We start from the raw sequence: 23,030 nt of genomic DNA, 5'->3' as shown, positions 1-23,030 counted from the left end.
TCTGAAGTCCCAGACCTGTGGGCAGCCCAAGTGTCCTCTCAGTACATAAGAGCAGTGCCATGATGAGGTCTCAGTAGCCCTTGAGGCCACTGGGACCACGGCAGGAGAGCCCAATAGGGGTATATACAGGGTACCCCCAATCTGCACTGGCAGCTGTGAACACAGAAACCCCCTCAGTCCCTTCAAGTCAAATCCTGTGGGGTTGGCCACAAAAAGGGTGGGGAAGCCCAACAGAGAAGAGAAGAGAGAAAGGGAAATGGGAGAGCTGGCGATGGGAGAAGAGAGAAAAGAAGGAGAGAGAAAGGTTAGCAGGAAATCTACATTCCTGTACTTTACCTTCATTTTCAGCAGCTGGTTTTCAACCTGTGCTACCTCTAACTGCCTCTGCTTTTCCCGCAGCTTGTCCATGGAGGCTTCATATGTCTGCTGCAGATTTCTGATTTGAGCCTTAATGTTGCTATTCTCCAAAGTAACATCCACAAGGGTTTTCTGTCAGGATGAAAATAAAAACCAGATCTAGCGGTGTGAGGAAACATGGCCAGAGTCATACACCGGGACATCCCTTTGTCATTAACGGCTGAGGGAGACATCGGCCCACAGGAGCTGCAAGCCTGGGACCCTGGTGTTAGAACACCTGAGGGCCCCCTGGTGGTCAGGAGGGCTGCCGCCCTGTACCTGGGTGGGCCAGCCAGCTTTCCCCTGTAACATGCCATGGCTGCTGCTAACACCGCCTGCCACCGCTTAGGATGGATGGAAATGGATTAAAACACTTTTCCAAGGAAAAATGTTCATAATACGCCATTACACGTGGGAAAAAATTGGGTTTGAAAACAGTAAGTACAGAAGAATCCCATTCTGAAAAAAATAATGCACGAGCATCTGTCCAAATGTATTCATGCCCAGAAAAAAAAAAAAAAAAAAAAAAACTAGAAGGAGTCACCAAAATCCAAATAATGATTTTCACTATGGGATAGGATTACAGATGGTATTAATTTTCTTTTTCGTATCTTCTATATTTTCCATATTCCCAAACTGAAATCAGAAAACAAAATACGTGTTTTATAAAATGGAGATATTCCCCTTTTTTCTTAAACAGGTTGTTTACTTCTAGACGAGCTGCCAGGACAGTGACAACAGGGCTGAGGATCCTGTAATGCCTGCAAATGCTTCACCTCCCTCGCTCAGGCAGAGAAGGGTGGTGATGAAGGGACGGGTGGGCAGGGAGCCGAGTCTGTGACTCCCACAAGTGCCTGCCAAGGGTCAGAAGCCTGTTGCTTATTGCTCCAGGCTGCCCACTGGAGCAGGAATGCTTAAATTAATATCGTTGCTATTTCATGCTTCAGGTCACTTGCTTAACTCTCCTGACAGAGAAATGGCTTCCACAACCCCAGAATTTCTACCAACGGACACAGGTTTATGGGCACCTTCTACCACCTCCTGAAGCCACCTACAACTTTATATTAGAAGATCTGGAAACTCTGGTGTTGAACACACGTCCTAATACCTGTGTCCTCTTTGTAGATGACCAGTCTCTGAAGCTCCTCCACCCCTTAGCCTCCACTTTGGAGAATAAGCCTCATGCCTAAACCTATTCAAATCAGTAGAAAGGATTTTCAATGGTGGTAAATAGATATTAAAGAAAATACAGAAGCCATTTGAAAGTTGGAATCACAGAGCATTGGAGATGCAAGGAGCCTTAGAAACCATCTGGCCAACAACCCTCTCTCCAAGTCCCACTGGCTTTACAGAGACCGGTCTTGTGCTCAGAACCTATATCTGGACCAAGAGACCTGTAGCCCTGGATTAGCTATACACTTTGTTCAAGTCCATTTCTGTTGGCCTCCGTTTGTTTATCCATAAAACAAGGGGGTTGGAGATCATCTCAATAGTGCCTTCCCGCTTTGACATTCTATAAAATCAAACCAAGGATCTGGTCTCATCAGTAATAATGAAAATGGGGTAGACTAGACAATGGAAGAAATAAGAAGGCAACTATTTTCAGACTCAGTTGAGTTTCCTGGCCATGAGATGATGTGTTTCTTTCCTCTGCTCCTCCCTCTTCCCCAGCCTCCACCCCCTTCTTTTTTTGGTTTTTTTTAAACAACAGTTTTTCATCTTTTCATTATAAGGCTCCTCTGTCTACCCTGGAATAAGAGACTAGACTGTAGCTAGGAATCAGTTAGGGTCCCTGGGTTAGGGGGGACCCTGTTCTAACAACAGTTGACCTCTGAAGTAAATGCCTGGCGTGTCAGTGGTGTGGACAAAAATGTTGCCTGCCATTCCAGGAAACAATGACTGTTGCCCACCGTCAGGTCATCAGCCACCGCAGCCCCCCCAACAGTGTGCCCTGAGGGGGATTCAAGATGGAAAAAGGCAGGATACTAGCCCTAGATAGTTACGATGCAAACCAAAGAAATAATTTCAATGAGCCCAGACTCTTACATCTTCTTATACACAGAAAAGCACTAAAAACATTAACTGAAGATGTCTGGGTTTTTTTGTGATTAACAGGAATCTTCTGATGTTTGGCTACATTTCTTTTAAGCGAAACTCCTATATCTACCCTGGTTCCTCCCTCACCCCTTTGGAGCAGTTCCTCAGAGCTGTCTGAGAGACTGATTCCCAGGCTATAGGGCTCAGTAAGGTCCCCGAATAAAACAGAACTCTGAACTTTTAGGGTGTATGGGGTTTTTTTTTTTTAAATCAACAGTGGGGTGGCAAATCAGAAGTATGATGGGGAAGAAAACCCAGATACCAACCAGATCTGAACTCAGGTGAGATACAGCATTTCCTGGTTAGAAGGTAGTGAGATGTCTGAGAGGGAAGGAAAGGGAGCCTGGGTGAGCCCCCTTGATAGCAGGAGGAAGGGAAAATAAAGGCTGCTGAATAAACCAGACCCAAAGTAGGGCTTGGCCTGAGGCCAGGGGAAAGCTGCCAGGCACTATGGGAGAGCCAGGAAAAGGGTGGGACTCAGAGGCCCCACCAGAAACAGGCCTCCCAGACAAATCCAAACACGGGGCCCACCCAGGCCCCCTGCGTGACCGTGGCCTAGCTTTGCTGTTGGCACCACTGCCCGAACAGCTGTTAGTAGAGAATACTAGATCCTAAGGGAAGTGGATAATCCCAACATGAAAATTTGTTTGCTTATCTAGCAAATTATTTAGAGAGAACCAAAAAGGATGTGAAATAGCTTGTGTGAACTTCCAAGAGGAAGGTAAAGAGGTAAGAGTCAAATAAAGTTGGAAGGGGACAGAAATTATTATTTGCACGTTTGGAAACTAAAGCTAAGGGGAGCTGCTTCTGGTGAATATAATGCTTTACTCTGAACATTTTCAAGTTCATTTGCACGTTACGCGGTGGGGGGCGGGGGTCAGTCGGAAGATTAAAGATGGGCAGCATGTGAGGGGTTAACTCCTAGCAAATGAAACTAATCAAGAGAAAAACCCCCTTGACGTGTGGTGACCACACACATTTGCACAAATGTGGGATCCTGACTCTTTTCGCTTCCCTGCCTGGTAGTACAAGATATTCTTTGGAAGGCACATGATTTCTTTCAAAGCAAAATAATTTCCAGGGACTTCCCTGGCGGTCCAGTGGTTAAGACTCTGTGCTTCCAATGCAGGGGGTGCAGGTTCGATCCCTGACTGGGGAACTAAGATCCCACATGCCTCGCGGCCAAACAATAGTAACAATAATAATTTCTAAATTAGAAAAAAGTACCTAACAGCCTCTGGGAGTTACTTGTCATGAATGAACACAGATTGCCTTTGCTTAAGTCTGGCTTTCCTGTGGTTGGTGGAACTTCTCGTAACACTGGGGCTTAAGGGAGTGGGCTGATGTGCTGTTTTAGGCACGGACACTTACAACCACTTGGGTGTCTAGCGGAACAAGTGACATCTCTAGCACTGAACTCAGGATCTAACCCCCCCATTTTAATAAGCGCAAAAACAACTACAACTCCAAGGTTGAGAGTCTCAGCTTGGAAGCATTTCCATCGGCTTCCTTCCTTCACCGTCTCCCTGGCCTGGCCTCTACTGTGGCTGTGTGTAAAGGATTCCAAATAATGAGCTGAAGACATTCTGTGACTTACTTTTCTACAAAGACACAGGGCCCACCCTTGGCTAAGCTCTCCTGCACTGGAACAGAGGAGACCCAGGCGAATCGGGAGCAGATGAATACCTGCAGGCCGATGGAGTCCGACACCAAAGCCGAGTTCATGGTATTAAAACTGTCCAGGGCTGACGACTGGGTTTGGATGTAATTCTGCTGATAATTCTGTTGAGCCTGTGAAACCTGGACAGATTGAGGAGACAGTTACACACAACCAATGCACACACACTCATGACAACCTTCAGCTACACACAACCCATGCACACACACTCATGACAACCTTCAGTTACACACAACCAAGGCACACACAACTCATGAAAACCTTCAGTTAGGCTGGAACATTCCCCTGATGGTTTTACTTAAGCAGATAATTTCCCAGACCATCCGGGTCAGTGATATTTCAAGTACAGCTTTCAATTAAAAAGTCACCATCTGCATGACCCAGAGAGTAGAAAGACAAGCCTACTTTTCCTCCGGATAATATTCACACATTCCCCCACAGGGCTTCACTTAGTCCTCGCAACACTGCGGCAGCCACAACATTCTCTTTATAGGGAGGAAACAGGATCAGAGAAGTTCAAGGATTTGTATGCAAATAGCTAGGAAGTGTAACAGCTACTTTTAGAACCTAGAATGCAGCTGAATACCTTCTTGTGCCATCTTTTTTTTTTTTTTTTAATTTGTTTTTGGCTGCGTTGGGTTTTCGTGGCTGCGCGCGGGCTTGCTCTAGTTGCGGCGAGTGGGGGCCACTCTTTGTTGCGGTACACGGGCTTCTCATTGCAATGGCTTCTCTTGTTGCGGAGCACGGGCTCTAGGCACGCGGGCTTCAGTAGTTGTGGCTCACAGGCTTGTTTAGTTGGTCCGCGGCATGTGGGATCTTCCCGGACCAGGGCTCGAACCCGTGTCGCCTGCAATGGCAGGCGTATTCTCAACCACTGCACCACCAGGCAAGTCCCATCTTGTTTATTTCTACTCACCATGGAAGGAATATACTTTGGGCTCAACCAGTTCTCAAGAGTTGTTTTGTGGCTGCTGCAGTTGTTGTGCTGTCTTTGTTGGACGTGTATTTAACACGTTTAAGAGAGATTCAACAGAGGCCAGTCTTAAACTAGGCCTTAAAGAAGGGCTGGATATAGAAAGGCCAGGAGAGGACTTCCCTGGCAGTCCAGTGGTTGGGACTCCGCACTCCCACTGCCGAGGGCCCGGGTTCAATCCCTGGTCGGGGAACTAAGATCCCTCGAGCCTTGCAGTGCGGCCAGAAAAAAAAAGGCTGGGAGGCAGTAGAACCAGGGGTAAGGTTTCTGGGAAGGCTCAAGGGTAGACCCTGTGTGGCCTGTGGGAGCCACAGGAAGCAGCCAGGCATGAGAGAGCGAGAGGTGCACCCTTGGGAGTGGGAGAGAGAGCTGAAACAGCAGCCCAGGCCCAGGAGGCACGTTGCTGCTCACGGTGTGTTCATACAGCAGTAAGTTAGCATCTTAAGCTGGCTACAGTCCGTGGTGTGGCCTGGAGGAGGAGGAGACTGAGGGTAGAGACTGAGCTCCTGGAACAGTCTAGCATGAGAAAACAGGGTGTGTAGGAGGTGGCAATGGAAAGCAAGGGGCAGAGATCTGTTTTTGCATCTATTGCAAATCCAATCCTTTGGCTTTAATTAGTCATTAGTGTCAGTGGATGGCAGAGTGAATTTCCATAGATATGTGAGAATTTCACAAATCTCTTCCTACGTGTCAGTGAGCATGGGCTAGATGGATATGTTTGTATACCCCCCTCCGCTGTAATCAAGGCAGTAGGTCTTACTTAAGCTGATAATTTCACAGACCAGACATAAACTAGACTCATACACAACTGTGGCAACTGTGCTTCTTTCCTGCAGATGTTAACTTTTTTTTGAATTTTATTTATTCGTTTTTTATAAGTAGGTTCTTATTAGTTATCTATTTTATACATATTAGTGTATACATGTCAATCCCAATCTCCCAATTCATCACACCATCACCCACCCCCCTGCCGCTTTCCCTCCTTGGTGTCCATATGTTTGTTCTCTACATCTGTGTCTCTATTTATGCCTTGCAAACCAGTTCCTCTGTACCATTTTTCTAGATTCCACATATATGTTAATATACAATATTTTTCTCTTTCTGACTTACTTCACTCTGTATGACAGTCTCTAGGTCCATCCACGTCTCTACAAATGACCCAATTTCATTCATTTTTATGGCTGAGTAATATTCCATTGTATATATGTACCACATCTTCTTTATCCATTCGTCTGTCAATAGGCATTTAGGTTGCTTCCATGTCCTGGCTATTGTAAATAGTGCTGCAATGAACATTGGGGTGCATGTGTCTTTTTGAATTATGGTTTCCTCTGGGTATATGCCCAGTAGTGGGATGACTGGGTTATATGGTGGCTCCATTTTTTGATTGGGTTGTTTGTTTTTTTAATATTGAGCTTCATGAGCTATTTATATATTTCAGAGATTAATCCTTTGTCCGTTGATTTGTTTGCAAATATTTCCTCTCATTCTGAGGGTTGTCTTTTTGTCTTGTTTATAGTTTCCTTTGCTGTGCAAAAGCTTTTAAGTTTCATTAGGTCCCATTTGTTTATTTTTGTTTTTATTTCCATTTCTCTAGGAGGTGGGTCAAAAAAGATCTTGCTGTGATTTATGTCAAAGAGTGTTCTTCCTATGTTTCCTTCTAAGAGTTTTATAGTGTCCAGTCTTACATTTAGGTCTTTAATCCATTTTGAGTTTATTTTTGTGTATGGTGTTAAGGAGTGTTCTAATTTCATTCTTTTACATGTAGCTGTCCAGTTTCCCCAGCACCACTTGTTGAAGAGGCTGTCTTCTCTCCATTGTATATCCTTGCCTCCTTTGTCATAGATTAGTTGACCATAGGTGTGTGGGTTTATCTCTGGGCTTTCTATCCTGTGCCACTGATCTATATTTCTGTTTTCTGCAGATGTTAACTTTTATGGCAAGTATGTCACACAAAACGAATTTTTTTCTTCAAGGTTATTAATCACAAATATTTTTTAAAATGTTTTCTCCCGTATGCGTTAGCTAGGTTAAACCAGAGTAAGCTTATTTTTTCTTTAATTTTTAGTAGGTAATACATTCATAGAGTTCAAACATTTTAAAAGTAGAAAAGGTACACACTAAAATAAATCTCCCTTTCACTCCTGTCCTATTTGCTCAATTACCACCTCGCCCACTCTGCACCTCAAGAAGGAATCACTGTTAATTACTTTCTTGATGATCCTTCTAGTAACTCTGTGTACACACACAAAACAGTCTAGATATATTTATTTTCCCCTCCTGGTTTACATAAATGGTAGCACACTACATATGATATTTTCGTATTTTCCGATGTCTTGCTTTTTTTACCACTTACTCTATATCTTTGAAATTTTCCTGTATCTCTTTTTGAAGAGCTTATTCATTCTTTTTATTCTTTTTTTTTTACAACTCTGTGTATTATAGAGATGGAATTTATTTTACTTTCTCCTTCTTAATGGACATGTAGGCTTCCAATCTTTTTACTATTACAAACAATGCTTAACAACTAAGTTCATACATACGTCATCTCACATATGTGAGATTTGATCTACAGAATAAATTCTTAGAAAGAAGCTTGCTGAGTCAAAGGATATAGGCATTTATAATTTGGGTAGATACTGCAAATTGTCCTCCCTAAGAGTAATGCAAATGACATTTTAAGCAGCAATCTTCCTGTTCCTCCACAGCACGGCTAATACAGCATCTTGTCCCACTTTTGCAGTTTTGCCAGTCTGTTAGGTGAAAATAACATCTCAGGACCATTTTAATCTGAATTTCTCTTATTGAGAATGAGGCTAAGCATCTCGTCATACATTTAAGAGCTCTTCATCTTTCCTTTACTATAAACTATCTGTCACAAATATCTCGCCTATTTTTATGAGCTGTGGCCTTTTTCCTCTTGATTCATGGGCGCTCTTTAAATACTCAGGATATTAGCCTATTATCTATAATATGAAGGCAAATCATTTTTCCCAGCTTGTCATTTGACTTTGGTGTTTTTGTCAGCACTAGTCTTCAGTTTAATGTAGTCAAAATTATCACCTTCTCCTTTTGTGATTGCATGTCATAGTAAGAAACTGTCTTCTCCACCCCAAGAGTATAAAAGAATTCACACATATTTTCTTCTGGCACTTGCAAGTTTCACTTTTTAGCATCTTTGATCTATTCAGAATTTACCCAGGTGTAAGTCTGTCCCAACAGCATATACTGACTGATCCATTTTCCTCCCTTCATTTCAGATGCCACATTTATCATATATTGGGGTACATTTCTGGGCTTTTTTTCATTGATGTCTATTCATTTATGTGCCAGTACTATATACCGTTTTAATCACTGAGGCTTTCTCAATTTCTTGTAATATTAAGAGGGATAGTCTCCTTCATGGCCTTTTTTCCCCCAGAATTTCAACTCTTCATATTTATTTTCTGTATACCATGGAACCACCTAGTCCAGTTGTAAAAAACAACATAAAAATCTGTTGGTATTTTTATTGGGTTATATTAAATTTGTATATTAACTTGAATGGTATTAACATCTTATGATGTTGAATCTTCCTTTCTAAGTACATGGCGTATCTTCCTACTTGCTAAAGTCTACTTCCAGATACCTGGTAGTTTTTGTTGTTGTTATTTCCTCTAACTGGTTGTTTTTTGTATATTGAAACCTAACATGTGTCCATTAATCTTTTACCCTGCTGCCTTACAGAATTCTTTTATTGTTTATAGTAGTTTTTTTATTGGTTCACTTGAGCTTTCTGGGTATATCACCATATAGTTTGTAAATAGTGATAGTTTTACATCTACCTGTCCAGTTTTTATACCTCTATAAACTGTTTATTTATTTCTCTCGTTTAATTTATTTCTCTTGTTTAATTCCATTGGCTAGGGTCTCCAGTACAATGTTAAATAATAGTAGTGGTAGCTGGCTTCCTCATCTTATTCCTGATTTTGGAGGGAATGCTTTGAATGTAAAGATTACTCTCGCCACAAAAATTTTCCTGTAAATAATAAACTTAATTCTGTGATAAAATTCCCTCGGTTCATTTAAAATATGATTCCATCATAAGGAACATCATAAACTCAAATATCTTCAGGCACTAGCAACTGAGAGGGAGCTCTAAGCTCTAGCATCCCTCCACATTTTACTTACTGACAGTTCCTGGGTGAGCTGTCGAATCTTCTGTCTCATTTCATCATAGTCTCCATACATTCGCTTCCTTACATTTTCCAAAGTGGCTCTTACCTGCAGCCCACAAAGATGCTAGTTAGAGATCAAGCTACAATAATAATAATAATAATAAATGCATATTGTGAGTATATATAATTATTGATAACTATTAATTATACAAATAACATGCTCTAAAGAAAGATTCGTTTACTGAAATTCACCTACCACCCTTAAAACCATATTCAGGCCAGATTTTCCCCTTTTCCTATCACATGTTTTTACAAGTAGAAAATGTTGAACAAGTTGACTTTCTAAATACATGGCTAGGAGGACCAAAAAACCAAAAAGCAAAAGCTACCTCTAATTTTCCCTATCTCTGCCCTGACTGCCAAAGAACAAATAAATGTTTGGAATATGAGTCAGGAAAGTATGAGCTTAGAGAGCCCGTAAATGTGAAATTCAGTTCCTCAGTAATCACCAACAATACACAAGGCACTAAATATAAGAAAAGTCAGTTGATCCCCCAAACACCTGTTTATACAAACTCTTTAAATTTCTCTACAGTACCTCTTCCAGAGGAGTAACGGGGCCTTAAATATATTTTCAATAAAAACAAAAAACCTAACAAATAGTCTCTATCTTCCCCCTTCTTCTGGTGCCCCTAGGAGGAAGAAGAACTCAGGGATCCTGGAATAGAACAGGAAGCCTCAAGGGAGCCCTCTCCAGAATGCTCTGGAACTTCTATCACAGGAAAGGCTCAAAGGCAGGAGTTTGGTTTGACGGGCGTGTAGGGCACAGCATGAGCGGACCTAATTTTGAAGCCGTACTTGCACAACTAGCACGTTGTTTTAAACTGACTGACTGCATGTTTATTAGGAGTGACTGGATATTGGTGGAGATTCCAGGGCAGGAAAGAGAGGGCAAGTCAAGACACCACGCCCTCCCCAGATGAATTCTAGTAATAAAGACTGCTTTCTTGTCATTGACTACAAACACTTTGGGGAAATGAGCCAAAAGCACAACTTTTCATTCGGGGCAGGCAGAATGGCTCTCATCTGTGGCCCTGAGTTAGCTCTTGGGCTGCTCATTGGGAAGTGGGTGGAGCTGGGTGTTGCTCCCACTGGCAAATACTGCAGGAAGCCAACTAAGCCAGAGTCACCCACAAGCAAGGGAGGGCACACAAACCCATAAATACACTCAGGAATGAGGAGCGAGTGACAGGTCTGAAACCAGCTATAGAAGGTGTTTACCCGGAAATTAATTTTAATTTGCAGATCACAGTGGCGGTTGGGAAATTCAGGTCAGTTACTCCCCTGGGCACCTGACAGCCTGGGCACCTGACAGCCTGAACCTACTATCTTGTCTTGGGCAATCTGCAACTCTCCAATCTGCTTAGAAGGTTTACCTCTGAAGTGGTGCCATGTTATTTGGGCATTTCAGTGAGGAAGGCCTAAGCATTTCCATGAGAAACATAGAGGAAACTAGGAAGGTGCAAGCTGTTCCTACCTAGGAAAATGAGGAATGGGATACTGTGAATGGTTAAAACTGATCTTTGGGGGTTGGATGACTGGGGCTCTGAGGCTGGTGGTTGTCACACATCTTCTGCATGTTTGTGTATGAGTATAGCTCCTTTTCTTCATTTTCTCTGCTAAGCATTTATTGTCTTTTTTATTCCTTAAAATTATACAAGTATCCAAATCTTTCGAGACACATTAAGAAATGCACATTTATTATTTTTGATATTTGATGAGATGTTCTACTCAAAAACTCAAACAAAAGCCGACAATGTGTGTTTTGTGTCTTATTTGCAAACACAACCAAATAAAATGAGGCACAAAGAACTCGTTTTGACCTTAAGGGTCCCTTCCCAGACCTCACAATCTATACATGAGAAAACTGAAGCCCAGACAGGCAAGAGTTTGTCTGGGCCAAAGAGCCAGACCTTGAACCAAGATCCATGGGGACTCTACTGCCCACGAGGCCCCTGCTTCTCACTTTCTAGTCCACAGTCCAGTGTTTTGATGCAGCTCATTGCCTCTCTATCTAATCACTCTGGTTCGGGTCACAAAGGCACTGGTCAATCTAGGGAGACACGGGGTGGACCAAAAAGGAATGGAAATGATGGATGGATGGATGGAGGGACAGGTAGGTAAGTCGATAGATATAGATAGATAGATAAAAAAGAAAAGAAAAAATTACAAGGAAATGCTCCAAAATGTTAACAACTGTTCTGGTTGAATCGTAGAATTACGGGTGATTTTGTTTTCTTCTTCATACATGTTTACATTTTCCAAAATTTCTCAATAGACCATATAGTTTAAAAGAAACGTAATATTCAGTCCCTGGTCAGGGAACTAAGATCCTGCAAGCCATGCAGCATGGCAAAAAAAAAAAAAAAAAAAAAAAAGTGATATTAATTACAAAAAAATTGTATTAATTGACCTGGGTTGGACAATGTCTACCGTGGTTGACTTTCCACCATCCATTTCAACCTAACTGATTGCTCTGAACCAGCAATAGTCATCCTACTCCCCTTGCCAGTGATGGATTTGGGAACGGGCATGTGACCTGGGTCCTGGCCAATGAGAAACGAGGGGAAGTCTAATGGAGGGTCTCTATAAAGTAACCAGAGATGACTGTCCTCTTTTCCTCCTCCAGACACCATCATATTTTTAGATGTTGCCATGAACATGAGGCTGAAGGAGAAAAGAACCAAGGGAAACTCAGAGAAGTAGAACTGGAGCTTGGAGAGGCCTGCTTAGAGCCCACCTACCCCTAGAGTTACTCCCACATGAGATAAATTCCTTTTCAAGTTGGCTTTTCCGTTACTTGCAGCAAAAAGCATCCAAATTAATACAGTGGTCCAAACTTGTACATTAGGAGTCTTCAATGTAATAAGCAAAACTACTTAAGAGCCTACTTATCATACATGGAAGAAAGAAGCCCTTTGGTCTCCTGAGTATCCCTACTTAGTAACATCCAGAAATTCACTCTATACCTCACTGCAGAATTACATCTGCGCTTTTCCTATTACCATGAAGATCTGTAGCCACATTTCCATCCACAATGGAAATCCACAATTGTTCCAAAATGCCTTATTACATTCATATCAATGCTTCCAACTCCACCCTCTTACATGCTACAAGAAGTGTATAAACCGGAAAAAATAAATCCTTAAACAACTCACGTCTTTGATGTAGTTCATCTCTTCTTTCAGCTGATTGGTGGTCCACCCATACACCACCATTTCTTTCTGCTGGTTTTGATCTGATCTTCGTACCACACCATAGACAACACCCTGAGGGAGTTTCGTGGTGGGTTCGTCATTGTTCAGGTCACGATACTAAAAGAGGATAGAAAGAGAGAAACAATAATGACTCTTTAGGCCTCGTAGAGACAGCTGTCATCGTGGGCCCACTGTATATGGTTATGCAGGTTGTACCCAGCACTAGGGGGCCTGGCAGTGGGGAGAGCGGCCAGTAGAAATCCAGCCTGGTCTCTGCTTGCCAAGTCACACCTGGCGTGGGCTGAGCCTGCCTTTACCCTCGAGGAATAGCACCTTTCCCTAATTTCTACCAAAGCTCTGTTCCTTTACCTTGTAGTACATATGCCAGGCCCCATCTTCCCAGAGAAGGTGCCTTTATTTAATTCTCACAAAGGCGCCAGGCGGACTTACGCCATCCCTGATAACAAGAGTGTCTAAAATCTCACATTCTTGGTAATACTGTTTTTCTCTTTATACCAGTTCCTCTGTATGACTTCATCCTCATCATTAACTGTGTGGCCTGAAATGCATGAGGTTGAGATACGCAAGGGAAGAATTTTGGCAGCCATCTGGCAGCCAGATTGTCCTCTGAGGTTAGGGCTGACCCTGGAGCCAGTTCCGAGGAAAGGGGGTAGGGACACCTATCGTGACCATTCATGAAATATTTCTGGAAAGCCAGGCAGAGGTGGCATAACTTCACCCCAAAAGAATCTTCTGCTCCTTAACTCACTCAGTTAAAGCTCTGATCAGTGCTAAAGTGCAAATACCTTTGGGAAGTGGGGAACATGTCCAAGTCCTAACACATCTTCACAGACTGAAGGCTCAAGAAGCAGGAGGAAGAGAAACTAAGATTTGTTGAGCACCTACTATAAGCTAGAAATGTTCCTTATACGTTTAATCTTCACAACGACACCGTGACATGGTGAATGTCCTCTCCACTTTATAGCTGAGAAAACTGAGAGGTTAAGTCTCTCCCTTATGGTCACACATCTAGATTCAAGCCCAATTCTGTGTGACACTAAGTACACCTCCCCACAGGGCAGGCTTTGTTACATGTAGAGGCACAGAGCAGGCCTTCACAATATGGAAGGGAAGGGACAGGAAAAACTCAAGAAGAGACAGTGAGACTTCAGAGAAAAACCAGCCTACATCTAATCTTCCTTGGGACAATGCCACAGAAGGCTGAATTCCATTATGGCAATTCTGTTCTTTCACTAATTTTAAAACCACCTTTGCGGGCTTCCCTGGTGGCGCAGTGGTTGAGAGTCCACCTGCCGATGCGGGGGACACAGGTTCGTGCCCCGGTCCGGGAAGATCCCACATGCCGCGGAGCGGCTGGGCCCGTGAGCCATGGCCACTGAGCCTGCGCGTCCGGAGCCTGTGCTCTGCAACGGGAGAGGCCACAACAGTGAGAGGCCTGCGTACCGCAAAAAAAAAAAAAACACCTTTGCATCAACTCTTTCTCTGCACTTGCGAAACATCTTTGACATATAAAACTATAATTTGCATTTTAAAATCATTCATTTGCAGCAGAATAGTAAGTACTTTATATTCCCATTCAGTCAAAGTTTGTAAAAGTAAAGCAAAGTTACCAGACAAATTATTAATCATTAACGACCTCTAAGGAAGGGACAGTGGGGAGGGGCAGGGATGCTGGAGGAGAGGATGACTTCAATTTTTTCTTTATACCCTTGTGTATGGTTTGTTTACAATGTGAGCTTTTTTTAAAAAAATTAAGACAACAAAACAGCCATTGCTTCCCACTCTTCTGTACAAACCTGTTAAGAGAGAAAATATGAGGAGTGGGACACTCTGCATTTGCTTCTGGAAAATGCTTCCACTTGAGCCCCTCATACCTGGGTCCCACGGGCACTGAGGCAACTCTTGAAGTTGGTACCTAAGTTTAGGTGAGTGGGGGGTTAAATGGCTCTCAGTGGAGTGCAAAGCTGGGATTAGATATCCCTGCTTTACTACACATTTAACTAGGAAGAGGAAAAGCTCTAATGAAACTCCCCACATACCAGGAAACAAAAGCACGCTCTTTCTGTCACCAACTCCACCCAGTTCCTGAAAAACAAGCTGATGTCAGCAGGTGGACTGGCTTACAGGAAAATGCTCAGGTGGCCGGATACAGAGGACTCTGCCTCCCTGCCCACGCGGGGAGATGAGGTCCATCACTGACCGAGGCAAATACAAACATACCAAGGACAACACAGTCTGTGAAACACCACCCTGGAGGTCGTGGATCTGAAAATTATGCACATGGAAAGATACCAAAGTTCTGTTAAGTAAAAAATAGTAAATTTCATACTCCCATTTTTTGTTTTAGAAGTGTGTGTTTGAGTATATAAAACACCTAGAAAGATGGACTCCACACCGTTAATGATAGTTTCCTCAGTGAAAAAGGGGATTTCACTCTTCCCTTTATGCTCTTCTGTATTCTTTTTTTTAACTAGTTTGAAATAACAGGCATTATATTTGAATTGATCATTTTTATTTTAATTTTCAAAACATGAAAACTAAAAAATTATTACAAGGTCAGGGTCTAAATGACAGACCCACAGGGAAGGGCCCAGCACAGGACTCTGCTCAGAGGCAGGGCCACCAGCATGGGCCGTCCCACAAGGACAGGATTCCTGAGGCAGCGCAAGGAGCTGCTGGGCTGTGATGCGGAAAGGGAACGGACGATTGTGGAGAAAGAGAAGGGGAAAATATTTGTTGCCTAGCCATTTTATTATACAATATTTAATCCTCACAGTAACCCTACTGTGTAAACATTACTCTTTCTTCCAAGGTGGTAGCATTCAAGTGCCCGTGCATGTCTTGCCAAATCTAGGCCCTTTCCTTAACCAGAAAGCCTTCAGGATAGCTAAGAGGAGAGGAATTGGAACACACATGTCCCTGCGGCCCACAGACCTCAGGGCTACGGGACCCAAGAGCCAGGCCCTCAGGTCCAGGGCCATTGGGAGGAGACGGGCCGGGATGGGAGGCTCTTCTCCAGCCTCCTGGCATCCATCTCCCTGGCCCCCACCACCTCCTCTCTCTTCCTTTATCAGCCAACCTCCTTCTTATTTTTTTTATTTTTTTGCGGTACGCGGGCCTCTCACCGCTGTGGCCTCTCCCGTTGCGGAGCACAGGCTCCGGACGCGCAGGCTCAGCGGCCATGGCTCACGGGCCCAGCCGCTCCGCGGCATGTGGGATCCTCCCGGACTGGGGCACAAACCCGTGTCCCCTACATCGGCAGGCGGACTCTCAACCACTGCACCACCAGGGAAGCCCAGCCAACCTCCTTCTTGCCTCAGGCATTTACACAGGCTATCCCTCTGCCTGCAGAGCCCACTGCTGGGCTGAAACGTCCTTCCCTCAAGGTCATCTGCACTGACCCTTCAGACCGTCAGGGCGCCACAACACTTCCCACAGTCGCAACGGGGTGACTATCAGCATCGTTACTATATGTGAGGCCTGCTCCCCTACCAACTGGAAGTTCCCAAAAGTCTAAAGTCTTGTTTGTCTTTTCCACCATAATCCCTGGCATCTAACAGTGATCACCATTTAAGGAGTTTCCCAGTGAATACTTATAGCTGAATGAATAGGGAGCTTTAGAAGCTGGAAGAGGTTCTGGGGAATTACCCAGAATATGTAAATATGGTCCCCTGAAGAGAACACCCTTTGTTCCTCTTAGATGGAGGGACAGGGAGATGATATTTGTCCCAATCATAAAATCTATATCCAGAAAAAGTTGCAAAGGAGCTGAGACTGCTATCATTTTTATGAAAGGTCAGTATGATTTTGGTCAAAAACTGGAGGACCCAGAAGAAAATGAAAAGAGCTGACACTTTTGGCACTGTGTTTGTAGCTAAATTTTTCTCCTCTCGTGTCCTTTACTCTCCCCATAAGATAAATGTTAATTTTTAGGCATGATAATAGCATTGTGATTATATTAAGAGATAATCTTTATCTTTTAGAGAACTATGCTTAAACTATTTATGATATCTGGGATACAGGGTGGAGGAAGTGGACAGGGGTGGAGACGGGGCAGGACTGACTATGGGCTGAGGGTTGTCAGCTGGGTGAAGGGTCCATTATTCTCCTTTTGTTTATGTTTGAAATTCTCCATAATTAAATGTTTTTTAAACTTCTTTACAATGCTGCTCTGTATTAAAAAATATCAAATTTTCAAAAATGTACACTAGGCCTATGAAAAGCCTCCTGGGCATGAAACAGTAGTAGGGTAAAATCGCCTTGCAAACAAAAGCCCTAATAAGTGCGCGGAATGAAAAAGTTATCGCCAAAGAAGGGAAAAGGAAATGATCAACTGAAAGAGCACCCCAAATCCCTCTGTGCAATGCCGCAGAATTAACAACAGGCACCATCAGTAAACTATACAGAGAATGTCTCCGTGAAACTGTTCCCTGGGATGTATGCACAGCTTAATACTTACTTACATTACAGGCTCATGCTATGGCTGTTTTCCCTAAAGATACACTTGGTGGCAAGTGACTTAGAAAAGAAAAACTATAGAAAAGTAACCCAGCCTCAACTCCTGCTGCAAGGGTTTTACTGCTGAGGGAGAGCTGGGGTACAAATCCAGTGACAGATGACCATATTTTCCAAACCCTAAGTCAGAATATAAGATCTTACAATGAGATAAGCTCTACAGAGGCAGTGACTGTATCTGCCGTAGTCACCGCTATATCCCTGATACTTAGTATAAATAGATGCTCAATAAGTACATTTTGAAGGCAAAAAGAGAGAGAGAGAATATTTGGAATTGTGCTTAGGCCAGAATATTTGGAGTATGTGGTCATCCTAGACACTGATCTGTGCAAAGGAAGAAAATCCCACGGTCAAGAAGGGTTCTTAGAGAATAATACCAGAAAGCACAGTTTTCCAAAAATCCAAATTGATGGTGGTAGAACGCCACAGTCAGCCCCTGACCCCAGAGGCTAGGACAGGCAGCTGGTCACACGTCCAGCTGCCAATATGACTTAGATGGAGCATAACATGGATTGACTGACTTGAAAGCTATAAGCCAAGTTATTTCCAAAACTTTTTGTTTGGGACCTCTTCCTGCAGCCAGAGGGTGGCAGCTGACCTGGGGACTCTAAGTGCTGAGCCTCCGGGCATCCTATCCATCTTGTAGGCAGAGGAGGTGACTTTCAGGAATGTGCTCTGACCTGTCTGACCTGTGTGTCCATCATAGCAAATTACGGTTCCTGGTCATTACTCATGCTTGACTTTGTTTTGCCCGATTGTGACAACAATGAACGCTACAGCTGAGCCTAAGGGGCTCTTCCACAGCCTGGGAGGGAAATAGGGAGGGGATGGGCAGCCCTGTCCCCTCAGAGAAATGGAGACCTTTGGCTTATTGAGATACTTGTTATTTCTGACTATCTCACAGATCGAATAGAGACCACTGCCTACGAAAACTCATGCTTGGAAAAAGACGGATCACTTTGAATGCTTAAAGATGAGAAGAGGGCTTCCCTGGTGGCACAGTGGTTGAGAGTCCGCCTGCCGATGCAGAGGACACGTGTTCGTGCCCCAGTCCGAGAAGATCCTACATGCCGCGGAGCGGCTGGGCCCGTGAGCCATGGCCGCTGAGCCTGCGCGTCTGGAGCCTGTGCTCCGCAACGGGAGAGGCCACAACAGTGAGAGGCCCGCGTACAGCAAAAAAAAAAAAAAAAAAATGAGAAGGGAAAGAAAAATTCTAGCCAAGCAGAAATCCCACAAGAGAATGTAGTTCTAATGACAGTATCCTTATAAGAGTAACCTCTTAAAGATATTACTCTATACTCTATACTAGTATCTTAGAGATATTACTCTTTATATTACTCTAAAGATAAACTCTCTCTGTAAAGATATCTCTAAGTAGTATCTTAAAGATATTACTCCATTCTAAGCAGACAATAGCTGCTCAGGCCTAAACACTCCAGGAAAAAGAGAAGGAGAAGAATATCTTCAGGGAGGTGGGAGGATCAGTTCTTTTCTGGAACCCAGGGGTATAGTACACACCTTAGGTAAGTTACCTCGACTGATACAACAGACTTTCCTGAGAGGAGGAAGTGTGCAAGTTGACATCACCATGATGACACGGCCGGGGCACAGATCCGAGACAGAACTACTACTACTACTAGCTGTGTGGCCCTGTGCCAGTGACTTAACTTCACTGTTTCAGGGTCCTGAACAGTTAAAGGGGGAAAATACCACGAATTTCAGAAGCTTGTTTTAAGGAATACATGGAATAATATACATAAATCATCTAGTGCACTGCTGGGCACACTAGCAGATAACTGACAGATTCTATTGTTAGCGGTGGGGGCTTTACGTTTCCGAGCATCTGATTTCCTACTAAATTCTCCACATCTGTCTGGATGCTTCCGCCTGTCTGTCCACCTCTCTCCTCTTGGATCCTATTGCTATTCCCATCACAGTCACCAGATTTACTATGACAGTGAAACACTCACCCCTGAACTGGCCTTGGTTTCTCTGCTAGGAAAATTCAAGAGCTTGGTGTGCAATCGCCTGGCCCCTCCTCAGTGTCCAATGAGGTTGTGGGGCGGCAGCGCTGCTGGGGCAGCCGACGCAGCCCTGACCTTATGTTAAACCACAGCCACTGCACTTTCACCATTCTACAGATGGTGCTGTCGTACATATTCGTTTGAATAAAGAGTTCCAGAACTAAAGAAATGTGGGGAAATGCTGGCTCCAGGCTAACATTTCCATCTGCTAGAAGAGGAATTTGAGGCCCCTGGAGATGACTTGAGTGACCCGACCACGACCTCGAGGGATCAGGCAGCCAGCACTAGAACCCAGGCCTCTTTGCCCTCCAGGGGCTGCTATCTCTGAGAGGCACATAGAGTCCTACACGCTATCGCCAGGGCAGCTCCAGCCCCATCTGAATCACACTCCCTCATCTGGCAATAGCCCATGATGTTGTATAAACAGTCACACCAAGGATGAGAATGCAGCAGGCTTATTCATCCAGGGCTTTTAAGGGAACAAAGACTATAAAAATGAATGGCAAGGGTTTCCTTTTAACCATTTTACTAGGCTAGGAAAGCCCCTGACTTTTCATACATACACATATATCCACTCTCCCTCACTCAGGGTTCTCCAAGGTCGAGAGAGAAACTTCTTTAAAAACACAAGTCACTAAAGGACATCTATGACAGAAGGATGCTAATAGCTAATTAAAATATTATCCACTTCAAGCTACTTTGTCACTTTGGAAACACCTCACCATCGCATAGCCTCCGAATAGGCAGAGCTCAGATCGTATTCTCTAAAATTCAACTATGCAGTGAGACCCTGATTCAACATGATAAAGGTTTAATAGCTGGTATTGGTTCTATCTCTTACTTCTCTGTGTATGTATGTATCTGTGTGTGCATAAGAATACTTGCACATAGATTTGGACAGGAATATGGATACATACATTCACAAAGTTCTTTGAAAATGATAGGGGTTTAATTACAAAATTATCTACTACCGGGCTTCCCTGGTGGCGCAGTGGTTGGGAGTCCGCCTGCCGATGCAGGGGACACGGGTTCGTGCCCTGGTCCAGGAGGATCCCACTTGCCGCAGAGCGGCTGGGCCCGTGATCCATGGCCGCTGAGCCTGCGCGTCCGGAGCCTGTGCTCCGCAACGGGAGAGGCCACAACAGCGAGAGGCCCGCATACCGCAAAAAAAAAAAAAAAATTATCTACTACCAACTTTAATTTTAATGTTCAACAATTTAATAAACATGTCATCAATCCCTCAACACAAAATTTGTGTCTACAAACTAATCAGCATTTCCTCTTCCATATAACTAATGACATATAATATACAAATAAAAGTCCATTGCTCATTTGCCCGAGTTGTTAATACAATTTAAGGTGATAATATTCCACAAAGAAACTTATCAGGGGTTGAACAGTATCCTGCAAATAGAGAGCATGTTGGAGCCCCCTTCCCCAGTGCCTCAGAATTTGGCCTTATTTGGAGACAGGGTCAAGTTAAGAAGAGGTCACTGGAGTTAAGACCTAATCCTATATGACTAGTGTCCTTACAGAAAGAGGACAAATTGGATTCAGAGACAAACACACACAGGGAGAACAGCATGTAAAGCTGGAGTGATGCTGCCACAGCCAGGGATTGCCAACAGGCTCCAGAAGCTGAAAGAGGCAAGGAAGCATTCTTCCCTGGAGCCCTCAGAGAGAGCACAGCCCTGCGGATACCGTGATCCCGGACTTTCAGCCTCCAAGACTGGGACGCCATAAATTTCTGCTGTTTAAGCCCCCCAGTTTGTGCAACTTTTTTATGGCAGCCCAAGGAAACTAACACAAAACTGAATCACCATGATCCACAGTCACACACTAAGCGCCAACTATGGGCACAATTAAAAGAATGCACATTTTTAAGTGTGTGTATATATGGACATGTTGTACACGGATGTTGCAGGAATATGTATGTATACACATGAGGAGTGCTTAGCAGCAGATGGCTAGGTGCCAAGGGAGAGGGTAGCCTGGGTGTCCTGTAGCTCAAGAGAGGGGATAATCACCCAAGCACAGGCAGTCCAGGAAGGTCGTGGGGAAGCGGGCCTTCAGTAGGGTCTTGAAGGGTGAGGAGACTTGGATAAACTGAGTGTGGCTGGGCAGAGACTCATAAATGATCCAGATTTCATACTTATAAATACTAAAATAATGGTAATACAGCAATAAAATATCTGTCCATAAAAGTAACACCACGCAGAGAACACTGAACACCAACTCGGCCACCAGCAGGACAGGACTCGGGAGAGCAAAGCTGATGTACGGGGTGTGCATCCTCCCGAAAGCGGCCAACCTGTGTATGGAGGAGTTCCCTGAGGTAAGGTTTGCGCAGAGAGAGGAGGTGAGGCCCAGGTGTATTGGCAGAGGGATGCTCAGAGGAGGACATAATAACATCAGAAAAGATGCAGCAGGCACAGCCCAAAAGGGAGGAGGAGATGCAGGACAGGCAGTTTCAGGAAGGAGAACGACTTCTCCAGGGGGGACAGGGGAGAAAAGCGAAGAACGAGGGCCACTGGGTTTGACAAAAAAGGGGAAGCAATTTGGCATTAAGTCATCGCCTCTCTAATCAGTGTTACAGGCCAGACACTGTGGTGGGACCTTTGCATATACTAGCTCAGTTACTCTCTGCAGGTAGACCTCAATGTGCCCACTTGAAAGATGAGGAAACTAATAGCAGAGAAACGAAGTATCTGGGAGCCACCCGTGGACTGGGGAAAGCAGTCTCGGGGCGGGTGGGATCTTCCTTAAGAGAAAGACAAAGAGAAGCAGGCAGCTGGGCATCTGCCTTAGGAGCAGGAAGCCGTCCACATCCACCCAAGGAACCCATGACTCCAGAGAAAGACGCTGCCTCTGTTGTAATTACCTCCAGAAGCCTCCAAACACCCCATCCTGAAGCTGGGCAACCTGTACCACCTGCTACACCCTTCCCCCCCACTCCACTGTAATTCCTCTTCCTGATGATTTGGGGCCAGTAGACAGAATGGCCCAGCTGGCAGTGGTGTCTGTGTGTGGCCAGCTGCCCCATGGCATCCTTAGGTCCTCAAAAGACACTAAGCATCCTCCATGACTGTGAAAAAGAACAAGGCCCAGTCCTGCCCTCAGCCGGCTGAAGCTCTAACAGGGCCCTGGAAACCCTCTGAGAAGTTTCACTTTATCAGCAAGCCACTGGGCCATTTACAGCTTCTACATCCGAGCGAGCTCCAAACCCCGCCTTTGCACGCCGCAGACTCCACCACAGGAACCAAAGTCACTTCACCAGTGTTCCTGGCATCTTGCAGTTTTGTGGGCTATGTGTGATGTCACAGAGAGGGACAGCCACACCGAAGGCACGTCAGAGGAGCTGGCACCCCCAGGGCCTCCTTGCTGGTGCCTGCCTCTGGCTCCCAATGACTCAAGACCAGGCACCTGGCTAGGACATGGTGACGAAATCACCCAGAACAGCCTCACAGTTACCACCAGGACCTTCAAGTGCGGCCACCACCCCAGGACTTCGGTTCTGGGGTAACAGCCAGCTGCACCCTCCTCCTCTCTACCCCAGTTCTTCTGCAGTGAGTCACCGATGCATCAGAGATGGGCACTCAGGCTGCACACCTGGTCCCCCCAGTCTAAGAAGCATCCCGGCGCATCCTCTCCCCCAGCATTTCTCCGCACGCCCCTTGAGTTCCCAGGCAGGAAGCTGTAGGGTGCAGGGAGACTGGAAGGACTTTGTCCCCCACCAGCACCACTTTCACCTGGATTACATCCTGGTTCAGGATGACACTTTGATCAAAAAAAAAAAAAACAAAGAAAAAAAAAGGAGGGTCTAATTGCTTTTAAAAGTTTGAAAAGCACTGTTCAAGACCAATAGGCAAATCGGTACACAACGTGGTTACCAATGCACCTGTGACATAGAAC

General features: G+C 44.5%; 1 protein-coding gene across 1 annotated transcript in view; it reads right to left on the bottom strand.

Moving 5' to 3' along the window:
* Positions 1 to 23,030, bottom strand: part of MYZAP (myocardial zonula adherens protein) — a 101,176-nt gene that overhangs the window by 72,204 nt on the left and 5,942 nt on the right. The window contains exons 3-6 of the mRNA XM_065871734.1: positions 12,520 to 12,675; positions 9,315 to 9,407; positions 4,180 to 4,293; positions 337 to 489 (exon numbers count right to left, since the gene is read on the bottom strand). Coding sequence (XP_065727806.1) covers positions 337 to 489; positions 4,180 to 4,293; positions 9,315 to 9,407; positions 12,520 to 12,675 — 516 coding nt within the window. The remainder of the gene's footprint in view (positions 1 to 336; positions 490 to 4,179; positions 4,294 to 9,314; positions 9,408 to 12,519; positions 12,676 to 23,030) is intronic.

The sequence above is a fragment of the Phocoena phocoena genome, chromosome 2 (genome assembly GCF_963924675.1).
Source record: "Phocoena phocoena chromosome 2, mPhoPho1.1, whole genome shotgun sequence".
Taxonomy (NCBI): domain Eukaryota; kingdom Metazoa; phylum Chordata; class Mammalia; order Artiodactyla; family Phocoenidae; genus Phocoena; species Phocoena phocoena.
Note: the sequence above shows the minus strand (reverse complement) of the source record. Positions and strands in the feature narration are given on the sequence as shown.